This window comes from Caretta caretta, chromosome 7, assembly GCF_965140235.1.
Source record: "Caretta caretta isolate rCarCar2 chromosome 7, rCarCar1.hap1, whole genome shotgun sequence".
In the NCBI taxonomy this organism is placed as follows: domain Eukaryota; kingdom Metazoa; phylum Chordata; order Testudines; family Cheloniidae; genus Caretta; species Caretta caretta.
In genome coordinates, this window is record NC_134212.1 from 92,117,707 (window position 1) to 92,134,718 (window position 17,012).

General features: G+C 40.1%; 1 protein-coding gene across 2 annotated transcripts in view; it reads right to left on the bottom strand.

Moving 5' to 3' along the window:
- The window catches only part of PANK1 (pantothenate kinase 1), a 39,545-nt gene that overhangs the window by 6,885 nt on the left and 15,648 nt on the right, over nt 1-17,012 (bottom strand). For both annotated transcript variants that reach the window (XM_048857189.2, XM_048857188.2), the window contains exons 2-5: nt 15,400-15,752; nt 4,333-4,586; nt 1,512-1,688; nt 761-884 (exon numbers count right to left, since the gene is read on the bottom strand). In XM_048857189.2, the coding sequence (XP_048713146.1) occupies nt 761-884; nt 1,512-1,688; nt 4,333-4,586; nt 15,400-15,752 (908 nt within the window). The remainder of the gene's footprint in view (nt 1-760; nt 885-1,511; nt 1,689-4,332; nt 4,587-15,399; nt 15,753-17,012) is intronic.

Genomic DNA, 17,012 nt, shown 5'->3' on the forward strand with positions numbered 1-17,012 from the left:
GAAATGCAAGTTATTTATCGCATCTGTCCATTTTCCCTAGTAGTTCTACAGTTCATCCAGTTAAAAGAAATTGGGTCAAAAATTTCTTTGTAGAGGCATATCGCAGAGGGTCATTATCTTTTTTTCTCCTCTTAATGCAACACACGTGGATCTCTGTTGTAACTCTTGATGCTTTGATAGCCCTGTACAATGCTGCTTGAACTCCGTGCCACAAGGCAACACTGTAAAGAAGCTGAAAGCAAAAAGAATGTAGAAAACCCTCACGACTGAAGATGACTTTCCAGAAAATGGAGAGTACTTAGAGCAAAAACTAACTCCATGAATAGTTCTTGACCACCAGGTCATGAAACAAACACAAACAAAAACCAACGCAATGAGAATGTTGCAGTCATACTTTATTGCTTATGGGATAACAACAAGAGCTACTAAACCAAGAGATAATTAGAAGAATTGATCTGCTATATTGATCTAAAGAGTGAGAACAGCTGGACGGCTCTGGGGATCATTAATTATAGGAGTGTTCATTTATTATAAAACCTTGGTTTTTTTTTAAATTCAAATGTCCTGTGCCTTATAGCAAAGAGTACCTTATAATGGAGTTAATAGTAGACTTCGAAAGAGCTAGGAGCCAATATTAAATATGTGCATCTATCTAGTGGGGCAGTCATTGAATAGGTATATAAGCATTTTGCACTTACTGTTTTTGTTATCTGTACTGCTAGAGGCCTCAATGAAACGTACAGTGAATTTGCAGACTTACCTCATTCAGTGCACACATGCGAGCAATGGAGCCAATGTTGTTGGTGATAGTGACCAAGGTAGCTCTGGCCAGGTCCTCTTTAGTGATGGAATCTCTTTTTTCTTTACTCATCATGTGGCCAAAGCTGTGTTGGAAATATTAACGTCCTTTTTATTCTAAGTTATTCAGAAAGGTTAAATTTCCACAGATCCACCTTAGTAAGCTTATAATATAAACAGTTTTGCTTGGATTTGATGCTGTTGACTCTGGGCATAATATTAAGGTTGCCAATCCTCCAGGACTGGCCTGGAGTTTCCTGGAATCAGCATACATTTTCCAGTGATTATTGAAAGCAATCCAGGAGATTTTTTTATGGGTTATTTTAAGAAAATGACATTATGTCATGTTGGGGGAAAAAAGATCTCCTGGAATAGCTTCAGTCAGAGTTGGCAACCCTACGTAACATGGACATGTGAGAAAGGACCTCTTAATAAAGAAAATACAATGGGAGAATACAGTTACAATGGGTAAAGGTGTTCTTTCAAAATTAATGTATTTTAAATTAAAATAAATTTTATCTTCTAGACTTTGAATATTTTTATACTTTATTAGCAAACAAAAACAGGAGAGAGATCCTAAATAAGAATACCACAATACAGCAAGGTGACTTTTATATACAGACAGAGGACATAGGGTAGGAATTGAGAGTTCAGTTTAGTGTGCACAGCAAATTTCTATTAAGCTCTTTGAAAACAACCAGTTAAATATGTACCTTGATGCTACAGCAGATCCTTGAAGGCCAAATCGTTCATAGTCTCCCCCATAAATATCTTTTACCAGTTTATCAACGTTGGTGCTGTCTCCTTTAGCTGCCATTTCTAGTGCTTCTTCAAAAGTCTCACAGCCAGTCAGCAAACAGCACAGACCCAGGAACGTTCCACCTCCGAGACTAAAATGAGAAGAGTTCTTAGGCACCAGGCAGTTCTAAGAAGCGTCATCCACACATTCTGTCTCCTGCTTTTACTTGCTCTTTGCATGGCTCCTTTCTAGAAGTTCACATCTCCTGATTTGGACCAATGAGGAGAGACACTCTAGGCTGCATCTATGGTTATGAGCCATGCCAGGTAGACTCTCCACGATTAGAAGCCTGGTGATTCTAATCCTGAAGATCTAGCTGGGAGGACTCAAACCACAGGGATGCAACTTACAGCATATTGTGTCTCCCCCAAACCCATGCATGGCCATAGATTGGAACTACAGCTCAAGCACATGTGCGCAGCGCTCTAGCCATCTTTCCCTGGTCATAGGGGTCAGAGTGGAAATCACTGGTAATCAGCAACCAAAGCACCCCCAAGCCAGGGAGAAATGGGCAAGGAGCAGCCAGAACTGGGCACCTAGCAAGGGACCAGCAGGCCACCCAAAGCATCCCTCAGCTGATAACAGGAAACAGCCAGATACTCTCCCAGCCCAGGGCAAGAAACAATCCTAGTAACCAACGGCAGCTTTCCACTCCTGAGCAAGACGTAGCTGAGCAAAGCCACAAGAAGCACCCAGGGTTACTTACAGGCGCCAAAGCCAGCAAAAAGCATGGCAATTCTTATGTTTCTTAAGCTTGTTCCATGCTGCAGCCTTGTCAGGCTTCAGCTCAGATAATCAGGACATGCGTTGGTTATGTAAATACAGTAATGCATATTTATCATATGCATATTAGGATGTTGAATATTTGCATAACTCCTCCAGATTTATGAACCTTCAGCCTTAACAGACCTGAGCTCCAACATTTTTTAAAGTTGAATTTATATGTGAGCTCAGTGCTTGTGCAGGGTGAGAGCCCTGGAGATGAAAATCCTCATATATATCAACTGAGCTGAATGTACACATTTCTCCAAACTTTCCTCTCAACATGCCTAAGTCACAGCAACAAGGGAGTAGTTTGGCCTATTCACTCCTTGACCTCTTTGCTGAAACAAGAGTGACAATGAGTCCAAGGTGGGACAGTATTTCTATGGAGTGAACAGCTGTCCAACTAGAAAACGGACTATTAATTTATTCCACAAAGGCTACTTGCTGCTGACCTGGGTCAATTTAGAACCAATTAGATAATCTCAGATCTGAATATTCACAACGAAGTACCACTACAAATTGATGTTTAAGCAATAAGAACTATACACATTGTTCTTATAATTCAGATTTTTGAATTGGTTAAAAAATTATCCACATAACATACAGGATTTTGGACATGATTCTCCTCTGAAGTCAATGGAGTTATTGTGTAACAGGACATCCAAGCCCTACAGTTTTACGATCAGTTTGTTTGTTTGTACTGTATACTTGGAAACAAGACAAACAGTTCAAGGCTATCGAATGCTAAAGGCAAAGGAGTTTTCAAGTTAAAGGTCTCCTGTGCATCCACACTAAAAATATTACTATTATATTATTCATGGGGGGCGGGGAGAAGCAGCACATACACACACACTTACATAGGCTGAAGTCAAAAACATGTTCTATATCCTATGTGTAATGAAAAACAGTGAAATTTTCAGTGTGCCTTCAGTGTTTAAGTGATCTATCCATAGGTCTGAACATACATTCAAGCCTTAGGAAGAACAGACCATTAGTGAGTTACATATCCTCCACATTAATCAAAAAGAGGAGTGGGGAAGGCAACAGAGCGTTGCCACAGGTTACCCATCAAAAGAGTGGGAGAAAAGATGCAGCACTGGGAGATTTTAATATAATGATGGACTGACAATGAAGGGGGAGTCATAGAAAAACAACAAATACAGTTAGAAATATTGCCAAATCCCAGCTTGTTTAATCCTCTCTAGCAATGATAATTAGATGTCTCTTTCTTCAATTTTGGGGGAACTACTGTACCAAACTTCATATTTCTTTCATGCTATTCATAGAAAAAAAATGAAACGGATGTTAGCAAATGCTTCAATAATTTAAAATCACCACCACCAAATTTTTAGTTTAATTAATCTTATCCCCAATATTCATCACATATAGGAATACACTGGACCCTCGCTAGAAAGCGCATCTATATAGCGCAAATTCGCATATAACACGGTTGTGGCCATGGATCCCAAATTTAATTACTTTCATTGCAATTCATTTTAACGTGGTCCCTGCTATAACGCGATACCGCACATAGATCCCAAATCCCGTGTTTTAGCGAGGGTCCAGTGTATTTTCATTCCCTAATGTATGAATTGCTATAATATTGTATGCTTAGATACGTTGTATAAATCGGTTAGCCTTTAAGGTGCCGCCAGACTCCTCCTTGTTTTTGTGGATACAGACTAACACGGCTACCCCCCTGATTCTTTGTATAATTCTTGTAATTAATTACACGCTGCTGTACTTAAATAGTCAACAGCAAGTGAAACAATGTAGTATTTTGGTTTTGACAATGCAAGCATCTCCATGAGGAGAGGGCAACTTAAACATTCAGTTGGGGTCCCTAGGTCCCTGGCAGAGGCTCCCCAGCAGCTGCAATGGATTGATGCATCTCCAAGCTGCCTTCTATGGTAGGATGGGGAGAGAAGTGGCAATAATCTGACCCTGTATATATACAGTAGCATCCTTACCTGGTCCCTGTAACTCTTTTATAGTTGTCCTTGGAATACACTGCTAGGATGCTGACCCCTGAGCCTATGTTAACCAGCAACATTGGATATGGATTATCAAGGCAGTAAGGCTTTTTCTGACATTGTTCAGGAGCTGTGGGATTTTCAAAATAATAGCACTCTGGCTGGCCATTAAACCCAACAGAATCAACATACAGCAGGCCCTGGATCAAGCAGTCCAGCTCATCCAGTTTATGGAGCTGCAGATCAGCAATCTGGAAGAGACCAAGAAGTTAATAAATGAACATTTGTTAGTTCAACACATGCAACACAGAGAAGGGCAAAAGGCTCTGATGAAGCACTTTGTACTGTTTGAGTTGCATAATGTGTCACCATTAAAGTAGCCAAAGTTTCTTTTAAGCCAGAAGTCAAGTAAAAATAGATTGTTTGCCCAACAACAGGCATATCACAAAATGATCAGTACTATACAGTACAGTAGCAGTTTTCAACCTTTTTTCATCCGTGGACCCCTACAAATTTTTGAATGGAGGTGCGGATCTCTTTAGAAATCTTAGACAGTCTGTGGTCTCCAAGGGTCCACGGACCACAGTCTGTAAACCACTTTTCTTTGGTAACAACCACCTTTTGCAGATCCCCAGAGGTCCGTGGACCAAAGGTTGAAAATCACTGCAGTACAGGCTTCAGATTCCCTTTGCCTTAAAGAGATTTTCTGGACTACTTGCACGGCAAACTGCTGCCACCAAGTCAGAGTTCGGATTAATCAGAAAATTCTCCAGGAAAACCTATTCTGCAGCTGTTTAACAGGATCTGACAGCCAGAGACAGCAGCATTTCCCAGGATGCACCTATCTATTTATTCAGACATTCAAATCAAACATTCCATTGAAATCTAAACTTAAGTAACTTCATAGCTAAAATACCACCATCCCCCGGTCCATGGCTTTATGAAACAGAAAGTACAAAAAAATTTAAATGTGTAAGATGTGCTAGCGGCACATCACAAAATACAGAAACATTATTAGTAAGGATTTACATTTCTACAGCACCTTTTTATCCAGAGATTTCAAAAAGCGGTTTCTTCCTTAGATTATACAGGTGGATCAGTTTAGGATGTCTCATAAAAACACATATTGGAAGTTATTATCTCCATGATTTAAATGTAAGAAACTGATCCCATGTGCACAGAAATAATCCTTGATAATGAAAGAATGGGCAAGAACAGATATAAAATAACTTTGGTCTCAAAAGGATGTTTTCCTATGAAAACATCATAAGCCACCCATGACTGGACTCAAGCTTGTCATAACATATTACTTAATAGGCTCAGACCGACTCTTGCTTCCTGCTTGTATAAAACGACAGTTCTGTGAAAAGTGCCTCCTTCAAAATGACACAGGGGTTGAGTCCATATCAGGGGAGTAAACAATACGGGGGGAAGGATGCAGAGAGAAAAAAATATAACCATCCCCTGCTCAGGTCTACTGGGTTGCACTGTTTACATGATGAATGAGGAGAATGAAAAGGAGCTGGAAAAACTAAGATTTTAAAGAAGGTTTATCAAAGTAGCCTTATAAAGCTGCTTTATAAACATGCTGATTTGGAAAAATCCCCAGTTATTCGATTGCCACTTCTCTAATTGAATGAAGAGCAACCAGAAAAGATGTGCTCCATCCTGAGACAGTTTAAGATGAACCCCACCATCCCTCATTAAATTACAGAGGAAATAATTTTCTTGTTTTGCTAAATGCAACCCTGAGGTTAACTTTTCATTGCTCCAAATTCAGGGTAAGGTTTCCCACAGTAACCATAACCCTCTCCCAATATGTGCGTACATTATGATAAAGGTCTTTCCTGACATAGTCACAGGACACAGATGCAAGGTGGCAAAGTGCTACATACTGCAGATGCATCTGTAGACAGATGCAATATACACAAATAGCAAAGGAAAATTCACTTTTCTCTATATTACTGAAGGAGTGGAATGAAATACAGTTACTTTCCAATACACTTTTTTTATAACTCACATCACATATTGTTCACTGCTGTGTGAACATGCTGCATAATGAACATCTGATAATAATGGGTATTAACAAGGGGGCCATAATTAGTAGTTATATGACCCTTTATTCTGACTTTCAAAAACTTGTGGACTTAAAATCTCATTCAACATTGCACCAGAATAATCATCTGTAAATGTTTTTGTCTCTCCAATAGGTCAATTTCATATAATGAAAAGTATAACTAACACAACCCTAAGAATGAAAACCTGAAGAATCAATATCAAGAAGAATGTTGGGAACAAAATTATGATTCTGACAGCAAAAATTCTAATTGCTGCAACTCTTGGGATCCATCCAGAGCTCTATTACAGAGAAGTGGAATGTAGGGGAAGTAGAGGAGGAGCTAACAGATCTGCTCTCGGCACCCAGGGGATGCAAAAGTTTCAATCCATGGTAACAGGGAAATAGGAATTTTCCCTGCTCTCAGGTGTCTCTGCTGGGTCAGTTGCTGCACAATCATCTGAAAGAAGTCCTTCCCCTGCTCTCTCACACACAATATTCCCAGCAAAAAACTTACTAGAGAACAATTATTTTACCTGCTTACAAAACATTTTGTCACAAGTTTTGTCCCTCAATTTAGCAGGCTGAAAGTTTTTTATAACTGTTAATTATTTTAGCTTCAGAACACCTTTATGAGGTATTACTTACTCACATTCTACAGATGAGGGAACTGAATTACAGAAAGCTTTATTTGCCCAATATCATACCACAAGTCAGTGGTAGCATGAGGGAGAGAACCAGGTCTGTTCATTAACCAAAACTTATCCTTCATAGAAGTGACTCAAGTAGCTTGCCCACATCAGAAAACAGATGTTGCCTTAGACCTCAGCCATGGTATTGAGTAGGTCTATTTCTTTGCTGGTACCATCATGCTACCCTGCCACATTATGCTCCAGCTTGGCTTTCAACCTTCCAAGTCCCAGTTTTGCTGAAAAAGACCCAAAGCTTGACCACTGCCCCAGTATCACTTTAGGCTGGGAGCTGAACAAACAAGCAGGACTCTTGAAGGGAAAGATTGGCGCTTGTGACATTTACAGTGAGTTTTACTTGTTTAAATGGGAGCCATTTCTTGTTTGTTTTTCACTGCAACGCACAAATGGCTTTGTTGGGGACCTCCTATTGTATTTTTATTGGCGTGTTTTGGAAACAGTTATGATGGCCACCAAACAGAGAGGTTCTTAAGAAGGCCTGAAAAACCATCAGGCGCAGGAAGTTATGGACAAGTTTATCTCAAGCTTGGAAACTAGTGTGATCATAGAGGGAGCAATGCCATATTCTATGCCTTCCCCACAATAGGTCATTTCCAAAGATAGCAGGTTCCAGGGTTAGACAGAGGGGTACAGGGGTGTGCTGGAGAAGTCAACAGATGCTACAAAAGCCAGTTTGTAGAACAGAGACCACTCCATCTCCATGCCCATCCCCAAATATCGTACACCTGCTCAAAGAGTATCTTTTTCAAATGCTTTCATCAAGGCCTTTTTGGCAGGTGTAATAATGAACAAAGGGAGACCTGGTCACACCCAAGGGGGGTATAAGTTGACTTGACTCCAGGGAGAAAGAGATGACATCAGACAGTTGTCACCAGGGAAGTGGCAGCTGACAGGACCCTGACACTGTGAATAGGGCCTTTACTGATTGATTCCCCCCACCAGTATAGGGGAACATTTCTTACTTTTTTGGGAATGTTTAAGTCCTTGACAGTAGTAAAGTAATTATCCACAGGAAAGTCTGACCATGCTGGATCAGAGTTGAAATTTCTTTGTAAGTAAATGACATGTTTGAGGCCAGATCTACACTACAGAGCTATATTGGTATAACTACATCACAAAGGGGTGTGAAAAATCCACACCTGTGAGCAATGTAGTTATACCAACCTAGCCCCCCCGGAGTAGACAGCGCTCCATCAATGGGAGAAGCCCTCCTGTCAGTGAAGGATCATCTTCACTTGAGCACTACAGTGGTGCAGCTACATCGTTTTAAATGTAGACCTGACCTCAGACTCCAATAACAAAGAATAAGATGACACAGCTCTGTTCAGGAACATCAATGGATAAACCTGAAATATTTGCAAGGACTTAGGCAGGTCCTAATGAGACCATCAGGGCAGAGATGAGTATACGCTTTTAAGTCAGAAAGACACATATACAAATTCAGTTGTATTTGTGTTTTCAAAACCAATTCAAACAGTTACTAATTTTTTGGGTGTTCTATATAAAATCTGAATTTTAGAATCCCTTCTAAATATAGCTTAAAGTTACAGTTGTTCCTTTTTGAACTATTCTTGGAAATATGTAAACTTATTTCTAATATTTTATATTTTGCAAGTGCATTTTTAAACCAATTGTATCAATTGCAATAGCCCCACTTGCTACAGCTCCGGTTTTTGTTATGCCTTCTCTCTCTTCCAGGCCTCATTCTAATTTTTCCATTTGCTTTTGTATAACAGATCATAATATACCTTTTCCATCTATCTCCCTCTCCTACCGCTATAATTGCGTTCTCCACTTCCTCCCCTAATATTCTGCCTCCTCCCCCCAAAAATCTCTGAACCTATTTCTCTTCTAGTTTACCTCATTTCTACTCACCGTCATTCAGAATTTGGAAATCTGTCCATACACTTACAAGCCAAAGAACAAGCCATACTAGCAACAAACTGACATGAATGATGGGTGGGGTTCCACTATTCAAGAACAGTCCCATTCCAAGCTGTTGAGAAAGGGGAGGTGGCTAGGATACCTACCAGAGTGCTATTCCTGAACCTCCCTCCTCCCTTGGGAGGATCCATCTTTTATATCAGCCTGCAGATAGCAGGTATCTGATGAGTTTTAAGATCCTGTCTCCCCCAACCTCCTTTGGAAGCTGGAACGAAGAAAGGAGCATTTTCTGTTCTCCTCACCAGAGCTTCCTGGCTGCTAAGGGTGATGGTGACAATGAGAGTTTTCACTACTTTACCTTTCCCAAGATTGCACTGTTCACTCCTCTGCCCCAAGGTTACAGCTTCTAGCCTTCTCAAGCAAAAGAGTAAAACTAATAAGAATTTTGTCAGTATCACAGCTGCCCAAAGGATTCTGAATAGCAGTAGTGAACCTGACACCATTCGTCTGTATCTTGGAGAGCTATGGGCAGCAATAGAGACATAGGGAGCCTTTTTTATGTAGTCAGCATGGCACCCATCAATAATTTTTTCACATCAAGGTGATCTTTGCAATCATCAGGGCTTTTAAAACAAAAACTCATTCTCCAGTAGTTGATGGCACTCTTTGGGGAATCTTCCTAATGGGTGTGGGCAGGTGGATTTTTCAAGCCCTGCATAGAAGGTATATATCAAGATTCTATCAGTAACAAAGAATAGCCTTTGGGGAATAACAAACATGTAGTAAATAATCACTGAGCAGACTTTCCCTTTTCTCATTTATGTGTACTTTTGCTCCACTGTTTCATATTATTTTAAAAGTAGGTAAATGTACATTATAAAATTAACAGATGTACACCAAGACAATTCACACCTCTTGAATATATTGATTTATACTTGTTCACAATTTAATGAACCCACAAAAATATCATTCCAGATTAAAATGACTAGAAATAATTTATATGGACATGTTTTCATTGCACTCCGAGTGTAAATGTAATATGGAAATATTTCAGCTTTCAGGACATGACAGGATCCACCATCTGTCAGAAATCAGTCTAACCCTAGTACTTTCCACTGCAGTGACTGACCCCACATTCCTAGAAACAGACACTTTGAATATGCCTAAAAATGCCTAAGGTTGTTTTAAAACAGAAAGTGTTTACAAATCAATTTTAAAAAGGTTAGAAACTACCTTCCCCACTCCCACCTTGGTAAAGCGCCTAAAGAGCTTCCAGTGTTATACTGTTAGATTGATTCTCGATAGAATAGAGAGCAAGGTCCCCACCTAGGCCCACTGAAATCAATAAGAATTTTGCCACTAACTGCAATGGAAGTGGTTCTGAGGACAGATTTATAATTCACAAGCTAAATAAATATGGTACAGAAACATGGAAGTTTTTTTTATAGAAATGTCAAAGATTTGGAGGCACATCTCAAGTGTCTTTCAACTAGACTTACTCTGTAACATAAACCAAGTGACAGAGTAAGTTATTTCTTGTTATATTACAAAGCATTTGACTGTGGAACAAACAAGCATTTTGGATAGACAGGGTATTCCAGAAGAAGGTAAAGAATTTTCAAAGGATTTATACTGCAAGTGAACAAGCAAAGAATCCCATGTCCTCTTTATAGACATAACCTGAAATATGGAGCCTGCAACCTAAGCACCCCCTTGCAGCCACGGGTCACTCTGCAGCACCCTGCCTTTGATTTCCCCCTCTTCACTGGGCACCAAAGATCCACCTAATTTTTCCCTTTTATTGGGGGCAAAGTACCTCACCTTTCTACCATAGGTGACACGGCAGGGCTCCTCCACAGCTTAACAAGGACTCTCTGACATGCCCAGTAAGTAAATTTATTTGTCCAAACATAGGCATGTAACAGACCACCCTCCCCCGCCCACAAAAAAACCCCCACAGTTCCTCAGCTCTCCCTTTGTCCTAGGATTTCATGGCTTATCCTGACAGTGGGGTCTCAGGTAATCCTGCCACTTGCAGCACCCCATTCCTAGCCAACTCTGCTCTCAGCCAATTCTGTTGCCCTTCAGGGCAACCTTCATAGGCACCTGGCCTTTGGTTCCTCTCCCCAGGCACAGTCTGCCACAATAACTCCTCCTCATCCCGCCCTCTTTACAGGCCTTTATCACTCCAGGTACAGACCTCCGTGCCCTTTAATTAGTCTCAGTTGGGCCTAGTAAACATTGACACTGGGATCTGGGCCTGGTCTACTCACAGGGTCCAGCTACCTTGTGACCTATTACTCATGAAGAAGTCGGCGTAATACAGACCAATGAAAAATGGTCAGAACTGAGTGACAAACTTTATAAAGAGAAACTGCCAGCACAGCTAGCTCCCAAGAACAGCAGTGCTGCCTGCAAGTAAATGCAACCAGTAAATAATTCAGGAAAGAAGGAAAAAGGCCAACCTGAAAATTCTGCCATATTACTGACTCATTCTTGTTCATGTTCCTCACGGAGTATTATATATTGCCCTCTGGCTGATAAGCCTATTTCTGTGGTTTCACTTAAGAGATGAATGAATCCAACTGGATCCTAGAACTTCAAGGAAGAATGCTCAAATGCCAGGAGCACTGCAGCAATGGCCTGGGGGATTATCACTCATTTTTGCCCAGGACCACGGGATGGACCCCAGGCACTCCTTTCTCCTGCACTGTCCTAAGTCACCAGGGTTTACAAATGGCCTACATCAGAGAGGGAGGCTAGACAGCAAATCCAGCTGACCGTGGCATGGAAGATTTTTACCTGCCTCCCTGTTTCTGAGACTCAGGTCTTGTCTACATTACCTGCAGCATCAAAGGGCAGCGATTGATCCAGCGGGGGTTGATTTATCGTGTCTAGACTAGACACGATAAATCAACCGCAGAGCACTCTCCTGTCGACTCCAGTATTCCACCGGCGTAAGAGGCACAGGCAGAGTCGACGGGGGAGCATCAGCTGTTGACTCACCGCAGTGAAGACACCGCGGTGAGTAGATCTAAGTACATCGACTTCAGCTATGTTATTCACGTAGCTGAAGTTGCGTAACTTAGATCGACCCCTCCGCCACACACAGTGTAGACCAGACCTAAAGGTTTCATTTTCAGAGGTGATGAGAACTCACACTTCCCACTGACTTTATTTGGAATTCCAGGTGCTTAGCACCTCTAAGAATCTGCTGTAGCAACTCAGAATTGGAACAGCTCCAAATGGTGAGCTATTTGGTGATGGTACAGGACTGCTTTCAAGCAGGCAACCTTCTTCAGTATAGCTCTAGCTGGCATTGAGTTTTTCTGGTCCTCTGAATCGAGTATCTGAGGAAGAAGGTTCAAGTGTGTAGTTTCTGCTAGTTGAGTGCCACCCAGTTTTGCAGACAGATTCTGGATGAGGTTTGCTGATCACATGCAACAGTCCTTTGTCCCTTTTTGATTTGTGGAAGCCAATGGGGAGTGCTTGGACCCACTATGGCAAAGGCCAATAATGCAGGAAAAATGTTTCTAGGCCCTAGAAGCTATACTATATCACTTCTCCAGTGGTCCCATAAATTTCGGCAAAAATAAAGTTTGATTTTAAAATGATGTTTTAGCCCCTAACATTTTGAATATGTTGAGGTAAGGGAATCTTTTTATTTTCAGTGTAATATTTAGTCAGTTATTGTTTTAATTACACATCTACACCTGGATTGGATGGGGTAGTAATGTTGTATCTGTAGCTACTCACCACTTCACCTATACCTGAAATTAAGAACATATCACCCTTTCCTAAGAAATCTTCACCAGCTTCCTGTTTTGTTTTATGAATGTGGCAACCATTATTCCAACTGATGGAAGAGTAGGCTGAACAGCGGGACCAATCACTGTGGAGAGATATGAAATGAGGAACTGAAAAGTTAATATTTGGGAAATGGAGAGAATAGGAAGGAATAAGGGTACTTGAAATCAAATCTGTGGAAAATATTTAAAGCTAGAAGGGAGATTTGGAACCTGATTCTCCAACAGGCAATTAGTAGTGATTCTTTGGGGAATAAAAGAAAGCAGCAGCAATACTAAAAGTTAAACTACTGCTTTTGGATTTGAACATGTTATTTTGCAATAATATGGCAGACACTTTCCTGCTAGAGCTGTGCAATCCTGAAGGACACTAGGTTGTACAATTCATGGATATTTAGAAATACAGTTATGAAATACAAAAATAAATGTTACAAGGGGGAAATAAATACAAAAGTAGGCTACAGAGGTTAAACAAAGCATTTTACCAATATTCATAGCTCCATGGATTTACATGCATGCAATCAGATTAAACACTTTCTATGAAAGGATGCATTTAAATTTTTGTTATATGCATCCCCATAGTTAGGTTATACATTACAATTCATTACAGTCTGCATGTAAAAGTATCAGGTGTGCAAGAAACTCAGACAATGACATTTCAATGCTTCAGGACACAGATTCTTAAACTGTGGTCCATGACAAAATAAGCCACTGTGCAACCTCTTCTCTCTGATGTAGACCTTGCCACTATTATTCATGCTCAAAATAGATTGCCACGATGTACAGTATTGGTGGATACAACTCAGGATGATTCAGAAGCTGAATAAGCAGGCTGCAGCATTCTGCACTCAGTGATGTTGCACACTGGCAGTACTTCAGACTTGTGTTCTGGGGGGATGTCATGGCTTCTAACAAGCTTCTGGATGGACTTCAAGGTATTGATTTTAACTTATCAAGCTCTCATTGGTTTAGGACCTAATTGCTCTCCCCCTGTGACAGACTGTTACATCTGAGATCAGCACGGGCACTGGAGCTTCCTCAATACAAATGATGGAGCGCTGCTTGCAGGGCCTTCTCTAGGATCGGTCTTCTGTTTTGAAACTCACTTCTCACACCCACTCAAGCTGTCAGAGCCCAGATTTTTTAGCCTTCCCTGCAGGCTGCAAAGGCCTTTTTTTTCCCCTCTTGTGTAAGGCTGATGAGAAGAGAGTGGGCCAAGATGAACATATTTATGGGAAGTCCTTTGCTTATTTAGTAATTTTAGTGTATTAGATCGGTTCCCAGAACGTAGGACGAGCACCTGTAAGTTTTAGAAATTTGAGACATATTAATCTTATGAGCTGTACGTGATGACCATGATCGGACTCACAATACAGTTCACTGGAGGTCAAAACAAATGGATCAAGAGATTGCAAAAGGGTAGAGCAGGACAGAAATATCTCCTCCCCCTTTTCTCATCAGGTTGGACAAAAATCAATGGATTTGAAAAAAATCAGATTTTTTTAATTTAAAATGGATTTTTAAAATTTAAACTTTTTTCTTTTTTAAAATAAGCTCATTTAAAATTTAATTTGAAATGGTAACATCTGTTAAAGACCTAAACTTACTACAAATCTATTAAATTCATTTAAATTAAAATAAAAAACAAATTAAGCAGTATATGTTTGCACTGGCTAATGACCTGGAACTGGCATCTGTTGCAGTGTAACGCAGCTTTTGGCAGTCTTTTTCAGATACAGAGAGAATAATTTTATTCATTTAAGTTTATTCAACTACTTCAAATCAATTACTATAGTCCATTCAAAGTTAAGAAGCTGACTGGGATTTGAAAAAAGGAGGAAAGCTTGTTTTCTTCTTCTAATATAAGAATGAAAACTAGGTGATGATGATGAAACCTAATTCTAAACTCCTGAAGGACATGGTGACCAGAAACAATTAGTTCAATGCATTAACAACAGATATTTCCGTTGTGTAATAAATCACTTGGTTTTAAATTCAAAACATGTTTTGATCATTTTATTTTTTCTTATGTATCCAGCAGATCTACAGTAGCCTTATTTAACTCATTAAATCATTTTAAAATGCTCTAGATAGAAATTTTAATTCAATTAAAAATGCATCCAAACAGACCTTGACACAAATCACAAGTAAAATAATTAATCATCATCTAGTAAATAAGAAATGCATTTGCTTAAATAAATCCCCCTGGTTAGCAAGAAGTATACCCTTTACCACTGAATTTGGTATTTATAGTTGCAAATTGATATGTTTTAATGATTACCAACCAAAGAGAATCAACCTCTCTTTAATAACTAAAAAAAAAAAACCCTAAAAAGTACAAATGAAAAATGGGATCATAAATGATTATTTAAATCAAGGTCGGCTTGCTTATTTAAGTCAATCCACCCAGTTTCTCATCCTAAGGAAGTATTGTTCTAAATCTTCCCAATTAGCAATTCTTTAAGTTAAAAAAGTGACTGTCTAGGTGTGACACAGAGGTAATTTTATTGAAAACTTTAGTTAATAGAAAGATTTTCATATATTTGGTTTTGGAGAAGGACTCACAGATAGATGCTCCTTAGTGAGATTATGTGCATTTCCCACATACCGTTCTGAAGTCCTCTTCAAACTTGTAAGCCCCACCTCCCGTGGCACAAAGTGTAGTGTGCAGGCTGGAGAAGTTCTTTTCATTACCCATCTGTATGAACCTATGCATGGCACAGGTGGGAAAGCGGATGAAGTGCAAATTCCCTTTGCGTCCACACATGGTCAAGTTTTTCAGTTCAAGATGGACATCGCGAATGCCAGTTTTACCATAGGCTGTATTGGAAGTCAAGTATTTCCTAATGCTTTTCAGGTTTTCTACTTCCTCCTGTTCCTCTTCTGCTGTAATGTCTTTTGGTTCAAAGTAGACCAGTTTAACCAATGTTCCTCCAATATCCATTCCGAACCATGGGAATGCTAGGAAAGGGAAAAAAAAAAAAAGAGAGTGGTCCCATAATTATCTTAGTTTATCATATTACTTAGAGTATCTACAGAACTGAAATTCAAGTTAGCAAAGTTTACAAGATCAGTCTGATCCTAAGGACTGCTGGACACTTGCACCTACCAATTGCAGTTATTGGTCATGATCAGACCTCATTCATGAAACCTCAGGGTTAAAACAAAATTTCAGAGAAACTGAAAAACAAGCCTCTAGGCACTTCCCCAAACATATTTTTCTTTGGAGAAATATAATCAGATGTTATGATTATATTACTGAAAACATCTATCTTACTTGGCACTAGAGATCACTACATCTTCAAACAGGATGCTTATTGAATTTCTTCTACTTTGAATCCTAGCATTGCTAAATTAAAATGGATTGGGGGAAATGAAAAAGGAACAGGAAAGTGAAGTTTTGAGTCATGCTGGCAGTGCATGACAACTACATTCCCTTTCCTCTCCCCCTTGTCCTACTCTGCTCTTCATTTGGGAAATAAGCTCTCCAGAAATGGTGTCTGCCTTCCCATCTTTGACATTGATAAAACTGCTGAAGCTAAGATGCCTAGGCTGGCCAGCTGCTCCAAATTTGTTAAGTAACCACACTGGCATGGCACATTTTCTTCTTGACAAAAGAAAGGAAGAAAACACCAGCAAGTAAAAGAATTAGTGATACTTTATTTTGGTGCTTAAAAGCTCATGAGCCCATCCCTCAAACCAAACCCCAGTTTCTGGACATAGATTCTGTGTACTATTTGTTCCTCATGATCTCTATGCACGGAAAATACTACTACTCAGACTGCAGCACATCTTCCCTTCACCTCCAGCATGCACCATGGGCCAAGTATAACAAAGGTTTCACTTTATCAACAGCAGGAAAAACATTAAGCGTTCCATACAGCAGGCAGCCAATTTGGCAGAGAAGCCTATCTGTGGATGAGAAAGTACTCCCACCTGTAAGTAAGGCCCTATCAAATCCACGGCCGTGAAAAATGCGTCACGGACAATGAAATCGGGACTCCCCCTGTGAAATCTGGTCTTTTGAGTGCTTTTACCCTATACTATAGGGATTTCACAGGGGGGAGACCAACGTTTCTCAAATTGGGGGTCCTGACCCCAAAGGGAGTTGCAGGGGGGGGTCCACAAGGTTATTTTAGGGGGGTTGCGGTATTGCCACTCTTACTTCTGTAATGCCTTCAGAGCTGGGTGGCTGGAGAATGGCGGCTGTTGGCCAGGCGC